Genomic DNA, 14,352 nt, shown 5'->3' on the forward strand with positions numbered 1-14,352 from the left:
GTAAGGAGGGTTAGAATTACATTTTAGTGAAAAGGCAGGCTTTCAGTTGCTTGCGGAATAATTGGAGGGAGCCCAGGTTCAACCATATGTGAGAATATCTGCCTGCTGTCCCTGGATAACACCTGTTACGGTAAGTAACTGCTATTTCTCCCCTTCCCCCACATACGCATTACACAACACCATCCTTCCTGTGTCCCTAATAAATAAGCACTCTATAATCAATTTCCTCCCATCTAAATATGAACTCTCATATCTAACCAGCCATATATCATGCCCCACAGAAACCCATCAATCATAACAACCCCAGTATCGTACCATTATCCTCCCTACTAAATCCCAGCCCTCCACCGCACACACAACAATCCTCTCACATACAACACACCTTTTTTTTGAAGCCAGTAAAAAAAGTAGTAACATGCATCTAGCAAACCCAATAAACAGAATAATGCTTTTCAGTCCACTTGTCTACATCCTTAGGCCATCAGATTAGCTGATTTTATTTTTTTGGGGGGCCAAACGAGAAGGTTTGCCAGGGACCAACCGACTCTGCCGTCGTGGCTGAAGCTGGTTGTACAGTCTGCAGGTAAATTTCCACAGCCCAAATCCTTTAAAGTCATCCAAGCATCAGCTACTGCATCTACTTTACATGATCTGTCATTCACAGTCATCCAAATGCCAAAAGGAAAAAGCCACCGCTAGCGATGTCCTTCCGATTGCAAAACCTGAGTCATATCCCAGAAAGCCCTCCTTCTATTTTGTAGAGTAGCCAATGCCAAATCTTGATATACTTCCACCGTTATACCATTCCACTGGAAGTCAAAGTTGCGCCGCGCTGCCTGTAAAATCCGTTCTTTAACGAGAGTCCCCAAAGCAAGCTATGATATCCCTAGGTCCCAGGGTTCTATATGCCCGCAAAAAGTACAATAGTTTCTGACCCCACAGACTCCTCCAAGCCTAACAGTTGGCTGCAATAATCCTGTATAGCCTGCTTACAGCCTTTGTACTGATCCGTTTCAGGAATCCCTTTGAAACGTAGATTGCTACTCTGAGATCTGTTTTCAAGATCTTCATTCTGTACTTGTAGATCGGCTATGCTAGAAGTAGTCTGTTGCAAAACAACCTTTGTTTCCTGTAGTTCTGTGGTGACCTGAGCCATACGTTCCTCTGAAACATTATTACCTGGCTGCCCAATTCTCCAACCTCCGTTAGCAGTTCAGCTAACAAAGCCTTCACATCGTCCTGCACACCTACCATCTCATGTTTCAACTCCTGGAACCAAGACTCCATTGTTTTCTGAGTCAGAGAGTCACCAACAGATACAGGAGAACTCTAATCTACGAGGAGAAGCTGTACTGCTAGGGGACTTCAATATGCCTGATTCAGACTGGAACTCATTTTCAGCGACAACCAGCGGTAGCAGGAGGCTCTTAACCTCCATAAAGGGAGCACGTCTCAAACAAATGGTAATGGAGCCCACTAGGGCCCAGGCGATCCTCGACCTGGTACTCACCAACGGGGAAAGCGTTTCAGAGGTCTCAGTAGGAGATACGCTAGCCTCCAGCGACCACAATATAGTATGGTTCAACCTTAGGAAAGACTTTCCTAGATCAAACACGAAAACAAAGGTACTCAATTTCCGGGGCACAGACTTCGCACGCATGGGAGATTTCGTCCATCAGACGCTGCAGGACCAAGCGGAGACCGATGATGTAGAAGCTAAGTGGTTAACACTGAAATCAACCATACATGAAGCAACTAGCCACTTCATAAAATCAGTAAATAAACAACAAAGAAACAATAAACCCCAATGGTTCACCGCGGAGATCTCGCACCTCATTAAGGAGAAGAAAAAAGCGTTTCTCTCCTACAAGCGCACGGAGAAAAGAAAGGCAAAAGTAGAATATAGGACCAGGTCTACAGCGGTCAAAATGGCAGTTAGGGAGGCAAAACTTCGAGTGGAAGAAATTCTGGCAAAAAACATTAAAAAGGGGGACAAATCCTTCTTCAGGTATATTAGTGACAGAAAAAGGAACACAGGCGGGATAGTACGCCTTAGAAGACCGGACGGAAGTTACGTGGAAGCAGATTCCGATAAAGCCGAACTACTGAATGAATACTTCTGCTCAGTCTTCACCTGTGAGGCACCGGGACACGGTCCCCAGTTGAAGGCAACACAAAGCACAGAAGACCCGTTTCAGAATTTTGAGTTCACACCAGGTGAAGTTTACAGTGAACTGGCAAGACTCAAGGTGAACAAAGCCATGGGACCAGACAATTTGCACCCAAGAATGCTCAGAGAATTGAGCGATGTCCTGGCGAAAACGTTGGCTGAGCTATTCAATCTCTCCCTAAGTAAGGGGAAAGTTCCCCTGGACTGGAAATTAGCTAATGTCGTTCCTCTGCATAAAAAGGGTTGCAGGGCAGAGGCTGCGAATTATAGACCGGTGAGTCTCACATCAATAGTGTGCAAACTCATGGAAAACACTAATTAAAAGCAAATTGGACACGATCTTGAATGAAGAGGGAATCTTCGGGATCCCAGTCAGCATGGATTCACCAAGGGTAGGTCCTGCCAATCCAATCTCATCAGCTTCTTTGACTGGGTAACAAGAAAGTTGGACTTGGGAGAGTCTTTGGACGTCGTGTACCTGGACTTCAGGAAAGCTTTTGACAGTGTCCCACACCGCAGGCTGCTAAGCAAGATGGAATCGATGGGGTTAGGAGAGACACTAACTGCATGGGTCAATGATTGGCTGAGTGGCAGACTTCAGAGGGTGGTGGTTAATGGTACCCTCTCTAAAACATCGGAGGTGACCAGTGGAGTGCCGCAGGGCTCGGTCCTGGGTCCACTCCTTTTCAACATATTCATAGGGGATCTGACTCAAGGGCTTCAAGGTAAAATAACACTATTCGCCGATGACGCCAAACTATGTAATATAGTAAGTGAATGCAGTTTACAGAATTATATGGCGCAGGACCTGCTTACATTGGAAAGTTGGTCCTCAACCTGGCAGCTAGGCTTCAATGCTAAGAAATGTAAGGTCATGCACCTCGGAAGCGGAAACCCATGCAGGACGTACTTCTTGAACGGAGAAACTTTAACTAGGACTTCAGCAGAATGAGATTTAGGAGTAATCATCAGTGCAGACATGAAAACTGCCAATCAAGTGGAGAAGGCTTCATCTAAGGCAAGGCAGATATTGGGTTGTATCAATAGAAGTTTCGTCAGCCGAAAGCCTGAAGTCATAATGCCGTTGTACAGGGCCATGGTGAGACCTCATCTGGAGTACTGTGTGCAATTCTGGAGGCCACATTACAGTAAAGATGTGCGCAGAATTGAATAGGTTCAACGGACGGCCACCAGGATGATCTCGGGGCTCATGGGTCTCTCGTACGAAGAGAGACTGAACAAATTGCAGCTCTACACTCTTGAGGAACGTAGAAGAGGGGAGACATGATCGAAACATTTAAGTACCTCACGGGGACGTGTCGAAGTGGAAGATGATATTTTCTTTCTCAAGGGACCCTCGGCCACAAGAGGGCACCCGCTAAAACTCAGGGGCGGAAAATTTCATGGCGACACCAGAAAGTATTTCTTCACAGAGAGAGTGGTTGATCATTGGAACAAGCTTCCAGTGCAGGTGATCGAGGCAGACAGCGTGCCAGACTTTAAGAATAAATGGGATACCCATGTGGGATCCCTACGAGGGTCAAGATAAGGAAATTGGGTCATTAGGGCATAGACAGGGGGTGGGTAAGCAGAGTGGGCAGACTTGATGGGCTGTAGCCCTTTTCTGCCGTCATCTTCTATGTTTCTATGTTTCTAATCAAGTTTCAAGTTTATTAAAAAATTCTTATACCGCTTAATCAAAGCTTTTAGGCGGTGTACAAAAATGTTAAAACCATCTAACTAAAATACAGTTAAAAACGCACAATAGCTCTAGGGAAAATACTAACTTTAAAAGACTAAAAAAATAAATAAATTTACAAACGGAGACAAAAGGGAAAAAGGCAGTTCAGCCAAATTTTTCTGCGCCATTTTGTTTTTTTCCTACAGCGATCCGTTCACTTCTACCTGAGGTTTAGCTCGCATACCTCCAGTATATGTGTATTTTTCAAGTCTCTTCTGACTCATAGTAACATAGTAGATGACGGCAGATAAAGACCCGAATGGTCCATCCAGTCTGCCCAACCTGATTCAATTTAAATATTTTCAATTTTTTCTTCTTAGCTATTTCTGGGCAAGAATCCAAAGCTCGCCATACATTTTCCTGTTGCGGGCCATCTAATTGAATCTAAAATCTGCTCGTAGGAAGTTTTTTTTTTTTTTTTCTTCAAAGCTCAAACCCGAACGGAGTTTAAGTATTATGCTGCCATTCCTTGGAGTGACGTCACTTCCTCTCCTAAATGTGTATATATTTTTGTACTTTTTCATGGTAGTCCTATTAGGCTTCAATTTGCTGGTTTCAAGTTTTCCTCGTGGATTGCATTTTATTATTTGTCATGCTGTTAACAAAATTGTAAGTTTTATGTTAAACTGTACCTGCTGTATACTGCCTTGGGTGAATCTCTTCATAAAGGCGGTTAATAAATCCCAATAAATAAAATGTTTGTTTTAAAATTTGTTTTTACATTTTTTTTTTTTCAGCTGCAAAAGCTAAATCAGGTGGGGTGCATTTTGAGGAAAAGCTAAATGAAGTCTCTGTTGTTAAAGTTTTAGAAGAAGAAGATGGAAATTTTTTAGTGAAGGTAGGAATTTTCAACTTCTTCAAAAATTCAGATCTTCTTAAGTACATTCAGCAACTTTAGAACTTGAATTTTGAAGGTGGCTTACTATATAACTGGGTGACTATTTGAATGCCTGTAAGACTACATTTCTTTAAAATTTTTTTTACAAAAGACTGCTTTCAGATCATGTCTTTATTGTAAATTTTCCAGAGTTGTCTTCTGCAGTTCAGGATTGTTCTTGTGTGTTTAAAGCTGTTAATATAGTGTGCTGTTTGCAAGAAATTATTCAGTATTAAATCAATAAGATTAAAGGGTCCTTATATTAAAGCTTGTGTTAATTCTGTTAGCATGTGATAAATGCTAAGAAGCCCATAAGTTTAAAATGGACTTTTCAGCATTTAACATGCACTAACTAAATTAGCGCACACTAAACTTACAAAATGGGACCTAAAGTTTTCTTATACTTTTCTACTAAGCTAATTATGCAACTACAGGTGGTGGTCATTTTTTGTGACCAGAGTTGAGGAGAAATATCTAAAATGCATGTATATTATAATAAAATCCCTTAATAAAAAGTTATGTTCACACGGTTTCTTTATTTTCCTGTTCTGGCTGTCCTTCATGGACATGCAGTCCTGTTAATGGGTGACATCTTTCAATAATGCTGGCAACAGAATGTTTTATTAGTTACATTTGAAAAATCTATAAAGCCTTTTGCACATAGTCAAACCTCGGTTTGCGAGTGTTCTGCAAGACAAGCAAACACTCGAGCAAATCGTGCCTCGCAAACCGAGTGTTGACTTGATTTGTGAGCCCCCCCGCCTCCCCCCTGAGAACCAGCATCACCCGCCCAAACACAAGCCCTTACCCTGACCTGGCACCGGCACGCAGCGGTGCCTGTGCCTAAAGATCCTGCCTCTTGGCTGGGCCTTGAGATCTGTGCATGTTCAAGGCCTTCTGGCTCCCGCTCTCCCCAAGGCAAGATCTTCAGGCACTGGCATGTCCTATGGGTTGGTGCTGCATGCCAGTGCCAGATTGGGGTAAGGGCTTGTGTTTGGGTGGGCGGGTGATGCCGGTTTTGCGGGGGAGGGGGGGTGATGCTGGTTCATGGGGGTGGGCGTTCACGGGCAGGGGGAGATTCCTGTTCTCGGGGTGGGGGGTGGAAGTGCCCCAGTGGCTCGGGGGGTATCTTTTGGGGATGTGGTGGGGGTGAGGTGGAGCAGCGTCGGTAGCCTCGGAGGTGAGGGGAACTAATCAAGTGAGTTTCCCATACTTCCTATGGGGAAACTCACTTTGATATACAAGCACTTTGGTTTACGAGCATGCTTCTGGAACAAATTATGCTTCTAAACCAAGGTTCCACTGTATTACTCTATTGCACAATGCAGAATTTCCACAGAGTTGCAAGGAATTCCTTATTCCTATGCAGAATCTCGACCGTTTCAGCATCTTTGGGTCGTGGTATTGGCAACAATTCTCACATGCTGCCTGCTGATAAACTGGAAGCCTCTCCGAGCAGAGGGTAGACTTTTTGGGATTAGCGGCAGGTAGCATGCGAATTGCTGCCAATACTGTGACCCAAAGAAGCAAGTCTTAGAGTACAGGGGAGGAGAGGAAGGTGGCACAGGGAGAAGGAAAGGGCGAGAAGAAAGATGTTGGTGGCACAGGGCGAGAGGATGGAAATTTCGTGGCACGGGGGACATGCATGCATGGTGAGGGGAGAGGATGAAATTGCACATAATGGAGTGGGAGAAGGGAGTGATGGTGCATGGAGGGGGTAGAGAGATTTGACACAGGGCACAAAAAAGGGAGAGAGAGGTGTTGGGGATGGATGAGAGGGAGGGAGGAAGATTTTGGCTCCAGGAGCAGAATGGAATGATGGAGAGAGATCTGTAAAGAGTGGGGAAAAATGCTGGATCATGATGGGGGAGTGCAGCAAGGAAAAGATAGGGGGATGTCGGGCTACGAGGATGGGGAAGGAAGGAAGAGAGCAGATGCAGGATTATAAGGGTAGAGTAAGGCAGGCACTGAGAATGGTAGAACCCTGAGGGGAAGGAGAGGGTGGCAAGGAAACAAATGAGGATAGATAAGGGTAGAAATATGGCAATGGAGGAACATTGAAGATGAGAGGGAATGGAGGGCTGAGGAGGGAATGGAAGAGAAGATGGAAATTTTGATAGGTAGCTGAAAAGTGAAAAAGAGGATAAGGGTAAGAAAGAGGCAGAAAAGAGCTAAAAAGGAATGATCAGTGTGTTTGAGGCAGGTGTAGTGAGGGAATAGAGAGTAGAAAAGACAAGTGGATAGCAGCCACTTGAAGGAGAATTAGCAGATGACAGGAAAATAGAAAAAAGAAACTGGAACCAACATGATAGAAAAATAAAACATCTAGAGAACAAAAGGTAGATGAAAAACATTTTATTCTAAACAAGGCAACAACAAAAAAAAAAAAAACCTTTTTTTTTTTTACATTTTTCTAAATCAGTTTTTCATGCTGATTTCAGATCTGTTATTGGTTTTTTTTGTTTTTGTTTTGTTTTTTCAGTCACGTAAACTTTTAAAGTTATGACTAAGTTATGACTAAAGTTAAGAATTGCAGCATGAATTTAATGAAATGTTGCAGTATCTTCGGTCCAAAGTCAAATAAGCACACAGCATAGCATAATTATACTGGACTGTGTCACTTATCCAATATTTCTTCAAAAATGCGTAGAGTATGATTTCTTTTGTGAGTTGTCTGGAATGTCAAGGCACTGCAGCCAGCAGTCATCGGCCATCATACTCTTATTCCAGAAACCTTGGTAGCGATGCTCCATTAACTGAATATCCTGGTGAAAATGTTTTCCTTGCTCGTCACTCACCATACCAAGATTTTCTGGAAAAAAGTCAAGATGTGAGTGCAAAAAGTGTATTTTTAATGACATGCGACAGCCAAGTTTCTGATACGAGTCGAGGAGATTCTGAACTTCTTCCTTGTATGAAGGAGACTTATGGGTGTCCAGAAAGTTTTCCACTAACCACTTGAATGCCTCCCAAGCTTCAAGCTCTGTTTAGAGTGATTGCTTAAAATCTTCATTCTGCATAACGGTTTTGATCTGTGGGCCTATAAATATCCCTTCCTTCAGTTTTGCAGTACTGATTTTTGGAAATGTCTTAACAAGATATGGAAGACTTGGTGAATTTGCTTTACCCGTATGGGGGCATAATCAAAAGAAACGTCTAAGTCCATTTTGGGCCTAAGTTGCTAGTCTCCCAAAGTCGGCAGTGTCAAAAGTCCATTCCTGAAAAATATGTCCAAAATATTTTTCTTTTTTTGAAAATCGTCTAAGTATATGTCCAGCCGTTTGGTCGGCCAGACCGCTAAGTCATCTATCTTATACCCCATTTTCGTCCAAAAATTCATCCAAGTCAAAAATGCCTAGAACAAGACCTTTTGGACATGGGAGGGGCCAGCAAATTGATGGACTGGACACCCAGACATGGCAACACAGTAATGGGGCACCACAGGGCACTGCTCCAAACTTAACAAAAAGGGTGCCACAAACATCTCACCATAACTCCCTTATAGGTCATGGTGAGCCCCCCCCCCCCAAATACTCCCAAAACCTACCATACCCACCTGTCTGCAACCCCAATAGCCTTTATGGCTGCAGGTGGCAACTATATGGCAGTACAGCTGGTTTTGGGGGGTGCACATGTTTCACCATGAATGCAGTGGTTAGAGAGTAGCTTATGGGCCTGGGTCCTCCTCTCTTATGGGTCACTAGCCCTCCCCCCAGACTACTTAAGACACCTCTGTGATGCTCTACTAGGCTTTCTATTGCCAAATGCTGGTGTTCTGGAGGCAGATATGTATGTTTTAAAATTCCATTTCTTATGGAGGTAGGGGAGGGGGGGTCAGTGATCACTGGGGGAGTGTGTGGGGGTCTGTACTTTTGTGCCTACTGTGGTTATTTGCTCACTTTGGAGACCTGGGCGCTTAGACCTGGTTTTACATGACCTAAGTCACAGCGCAGAGAACAACAAAAAGAGGCACTGAAGATGTCACATCCAACTATTGAATCTAAGTCTCTTATTGAAAATAAGTCCCAACTAGGAACCCAGTTTTGGCGACCACGTCACCTTCTGCAGGAGACACTATCAATCTAAAAGAATTGCAGAACAAAATATACATATGAATTAATACATGTTATAAACAAAAATGATATAGTGAAGCAAATATTCAATGTGGTGCGTTGGAAATACTTGATAAATATGAACTGATAATGGTAATAAAGACTGACTGTGACAAAAAACTAGCCAATCAATTACAACAAAATGTTAATTCAATAATGGACATGCCAATGATTAAGAATTTGCCTGATGAATAAAAATATTTTAAAATCATGGGGAATAAATTAATACTGTAATTCGTTAATTGGATGTGGGATTGAACATAAACTAAATATCCATTCAGTTATGATCAAAAGATGTTTAAAACACATGACATTGTGTACAAAAGAATATTTCTTGAAATAAAGGGCTCCTTTTATCAAGCCACGCTAGCAGGGTTAATGCGCGCGACTTTTCATCACGCGTTAACCCCCGCGCTGGCCAAAAACTACCACCTGCTCAAGAGGAGGCGGTAGCAGCTAGTGTGTCCCGCGGTTTAGCGCGCGCTATTACGTGCGTTAAACTGCGTTGCTTGATAAAAGAAGCCCAAAATTGAATAACAGACCCTAATTGATTGAACAGTCAGTTAATGGTGCATTGATACAAGAGTCAATGATAGTCATTATGAAATCATGAAATAATTATTAAAAAATTAGATAAGTGCTTGAGTACCTGATTGTAAAAACCGCTTAGATAACCTTGATAGGCGGTATATAAAATCCTAATAAACTTGAACTTGATTTAATTAATTGGCACTAAAAACCCTAATAAGTAAATTATATAACCAACATTTATTTAATTAATTTAACTAATTCATGATAAATAATTTGATCAGTAATAAAAGATTTTGAGAATAAATTAATGCTGTAATAAATTAATTGAATGTAAAATTGAACATGGGCTATATATCAACACATTTATAATACATTTAGAATCTAAGTAATGTTTCTTTAAAAGAAAATTCATAACAGACTAAGTAATCCATTAACCAATGAATCATGAAATCATCCATAAGTCAATTATGAGATCATCATGAAGATGATTGATTATTTCAATGTGCAAGAATTGATCAAGTTAAAAAAAAGTAACACTATTATTGATAAGTTAAACACTTGAAGCCCTAAAAAATGACTCTTGTGCCAGAATAATGAAATATATAAGCACTATAAAGTGTATACTAAAAGTTGTGCTTTTATGAAAAGCCAACGGGATAAAAACATTTAAAATAGTGAATTAAAAAGAAATATTAAAAAAGAGCAATTCAGATTTTGAGGGCCACAATAGGGCATATAACATCATTCTACTATTGGATCCTTCTCTTAATCCACAAGACATGATTAATTTAAAAACGATATCATAGGCAGTCTCTGGACTTATTATCTATGGTCAAACAAACTAAATTGCTGAAGTGGCAGGAAAATAAAATCCATATTTTACCTGATTTCGCCAAGGTGACTGCCAGCCGGAGGAAGCAGTTCTTCTTAGACCTTAGTTGCGGCAGTTGGGAGTTAAATATGGACTCTATCCAGCAATCATGAAAATAACATTAAACAATAAAATACCTAAATCAAATGTCTTAGAGATGCAATAAGGATCGATCGATTTATGTATACAGTGTATCTCTCTATCTTTTTTTGGTTCTTCTAAGGAAGGTAATATAAATTTTTTAAATGAGTTTTTTTTTTTTTTGCTTTTTAGTTTTAGTTTTTATCTTTCATTGAAAGTGTTTTTGTGGAAATCATATTAGGGTTTCAGTTGAACAGTGGAAAACAAGATAGTAGGAATAGGGGCGGGACTCTAATGTTCAATGAGGGTGGGGATGAGCTGCCTGCGGGTGCTGGTGATGGACATGCAGAATGACAATTTCCAGGCGCTCTGACCCTTCTTGTTGCTGGCAATCAAGTGCTCCAGCTTCGTCGCTCTGGACATGGAACTGAGTGGCCTGGGAGTCCAGAAGAGTTTACTGAACCAGCTTAACACACATATCTCTCACAGATCTACAACCTAACGCTGCTGTGCATGGATGAATATGTCATTCAGCCACAGTAATTGCAATTTATTGTACAGCATGGCTTTAACTACTCGCAGGGCTTTCCCTACCACAAGGACAATGATAAATTCTGCGTGCTCAGAAGCCTCTAATTCTGGTTCATAGACAGTGGAGTGCAAGACGTCAGTGCGCTGACAATCCAGTGCCGACAGTTCGACACAAGACGGAAGCGCGCAGGGGAAAAAGTTATTTTTAAAGAGCTTCGATGGGGGTGGCAACCCCCCACTTTATTGGTTAGTGTTCGCGCTGCTGTTGGAGGGGGGGTTTGGGGGGTTGGAAACCTCCATTATAGCAAACGGAAATTTTTCTGATTTTTTTTGGGGAAAACATCCGTTTTATCTCTAATGTGGGGGGGGGGGTTTCACCCACCACACCCCCCCTCGCAACGGCAGCGTGAACACTAACCAATAAAGTTGGGGGGTTGCCACCCCAAACCCCCAGTCAGAGCTTTTAAAAATTATTTTTTCCCCCGCGCGCTTCTGTTTTCCGCCGAATTGTCTGCGCTGGATTGTCGGCGCGCTGGCGTCTGGCATGCAATTATCCCGTCACCCTGATTCTTCACAATGGGCTGATTGACTTGGCATTCCTCTACCAATGCTTCTATGCACAGCTGCCTGAAAACTTGGGTACTTCCACTGTTGATCTCTCAAAAATGTTCCCTGCTGGCATTTGTGGTTCCAAATATGCCTCAGAATTTGAGACATGTGTTTGGCCTCGTACCTTACAAGAAATGCAAACGTGAGAACTGTAAGCGGATGGACACTAGTGGCAAGTACTTATCTATTGCGTTCTGTAACTCTCCTGCCAGAATGTCACCACACATTGATTACCGCTAATGCTGCCTGACAGCTGGCAGCAGCAAGGCTGACAAAGAAGCTGTATTACTTTTTTGAAACCTTCTCGGCCTATAGCTGGAACCCACAAGGGCAGAACGGTGCTCAGTCTCACATCAACCTCATCATTGATGAAGATGAAAAAGGAGAAAACCAGAAAAACTGCGGCATAAAAGGAAACGGAAACATAATGTAAAGGCAGTAGCAGAGGTGCTCCTAGAGCAGGTTGGTAGCCTACCTGAGAAACAGAACTGTGCCACCACACAGGAACTCTTTACAGCAGATTCAAATGAGGGCTTGTGTTCCATTCCAAAGGCAAAAGAATTAGATAGCACCACTGCTACAATGGAAGGAGAGTGGGACTGCAGTGATGACCATGGAACAAATTCTGAGCGTATGCAGGAAGAAGCAGCAGCTACTGCAGCCAAGGGAAAGTCCATTTCTGCCTACATAGACCAGAAGGAGAAGAAAGGGTAAAGAGAGTCGGGAGGGGGGCATTCATCAAGCTGGCTTTGATGCTTTCATGACTGGCTACATTATGGCATATATGTGCATGCTGAAGTAGGAACAAGCAGGGAAGCAGAAGCAGGTTACTTTGGGACAGGTCTTGTTGGGTATTTAAATGTAATTAACATGCCAAATATAATATGTTTCAATGTAAAGCAGAGGTCTCAAAGTCCCTCCTTGAGGGCCACAATCCAGTTGGGTTTTCAGGATTTCCCCAATGAATGTGCATGAGATCTATGTGCATGCACTGCTTTCAATGCATATTCATTGGGGAAATTCTGAAAACCCGACTGGATTGCAGCCCTTGAGGGACTTTGAGATCCCTGGTGTAAAGGGATATAAGAGCTAGTAGGGGCACGTTCAATATTTCTCCTGCAATTTCCACATAGCATACGTAGGGTTTTTTGTTGGGTGTTTGTTGTTTTTTTTGTTGTTGTTTTTTTAGGTACTATATTTGTGGTAACCTATTGAGATGGATTTAGATTAATTTTAAGATTATATGATTACTGGTTCATTTTCATCTGGTTATTGCTTATGATTATATATCTTTTCTTAATGGTTTAAATATTTGGTTTATTTTAATATTATTGAATGAATATTGCAGTTCTTATGAATTAAATTCATATGATAAAGTATATTTGGATATACTCTTAGTAATATTATAGATAATTTGGATGGGAGAGATTCCTAAGTGTTTTAGATCTGGGGGTTTGTTTTAATTATTAGAAGGTCTAAATGAATTATTTGTTATTACAGAGAAGGTAGCTCAGGACAAGATATGAGGTATCATGTATACTGTATAGTGTTTAACTGAATATTGATAGGGTGATATTCTGCTTTAATAATTTATTGTATGGTAAACTGTAATGGGGTTTAAATTTGACTTAACATTAATTGATACGGGTAATAACTTTTAAAATATATTGAATTGTAAAATTCAAAGGGGATTAAATATGACTTTATTAATAATTATTGATACGGGGAGGGTTAATTTAGGATGAATCTTGGGGGAAGATAGTAATTATTGGTCTATTTGTTTGCATACAAGCTTTCGTGTTATATGCTGGGATGGGTTAGTGGAGGGAGGGGAGGGAATTTTAGATTATGGTCATGAATGTATATAAAAATACTATTTTTAAACTGGGATAAATAGGAATTGGGGGTCCATTTTTTAACTTGTTTTGTCTAATAAAATAGCTTTAAAATTATATTCCTTAAATGTCAATGGACTTAATCATCCCATCAAAAGGAAAAAGGTTCTTAATTTTTTAAAAAAGCAACAAGCAAACATTTATTTCATTCAAGAGACCCATCTATCAGCAATCGAGGCGGCCAAATTAGAAGGGAGTTGGATAAAACATTATTTTTTCGCACCAGCAATAAAGAAAAAAAGCAGGTGTAGCAATCCTGATTAATAAGATATCTGCTAAATTTGATAACTTTCGGGCTGATCCAATGGGTAGATGGCTCTATGTTAATATGACTTCAGGAAAATATACCCTGATGCTTCTTAATATTTGAGCACCTAATACTAATCAGGTAGATTTCTTTTAAAAACATCTCTAACAAACAATTCTGTCACTGGCTACGACTACTTTAAATCGTAGCTGGAGACTTCAATGCTGTCATTGATCCAATAATGGATAAACAACCGAGTAGACAAAATATTTTGGTCAGGATAATTTTATACATACATGTGGCTTAAAGGATATATGGCGGATTTTTCATTTTAATGCTCGAGAATTTACATTTTGTTCCCAAGTTCATAAATCATTTTCAAGAATTGATTATTTTTTTGTTTCAGATCATTTAGTGTAAATTATATTTTTATTGTTGAACAGCAGAAAACAACGAACAATCGCAGGAACAGCAGCCAAAACAGGTCAGCAATAGAAACAGTTTTCCTTTTTTCCCCCATCTCTCCCATACCCAAACCAGAACCCCCCCTTTTTTTTTTTTGTAGACTACCCCCCCTTTTATTATTTATGCAAAAGCAAAAGGACCAGTAACAGACGTCTGAAAGCTGTACTCTTATGCTCTCGGACTTCCCAGTACCGGACCCCTTCAACCCACCCCCCACTAGAG

The 14,352-nt window shown here is 41.1% G+C and overlaps 1 protein-coding gene across 1 annotated transcript in view; it reads left to right on the forward strand.

Moving 5' to 3' along the window:
* Positions 1-14,352, forward strand: part of C1H20orf27 (chromosome 1 C20orf27 homolog) — a 111,066-nt gene that overhangs the window by 39,263 nt on the left and 57,451 nt on the right. The window contains exon 3 of the mRNA XM_033953243.1: positions 4,649-4,749. Coding sequence (XP_033809134.1) covers positions 4,649-4,749 — 101 coding nt within the window. The remainder of the gene's footprint in view (positions 1-4,648; positions 4,750-14,352) is intronic.

This window comes from Geotrypetes seraphini, chromosome 1 (assembly GCF_902459505.1).
Source record: "Geotrypetes seraphini chromosome 1, aGeoSer1.1, whole genome shotgun sequence".
Lineage (NCBI taxonomy): Eukaryota > Metazoa > Chordata > Amphibia > Gymnophiona > Dermophiidae > Geotrypetes > Geotrypetes seraphini.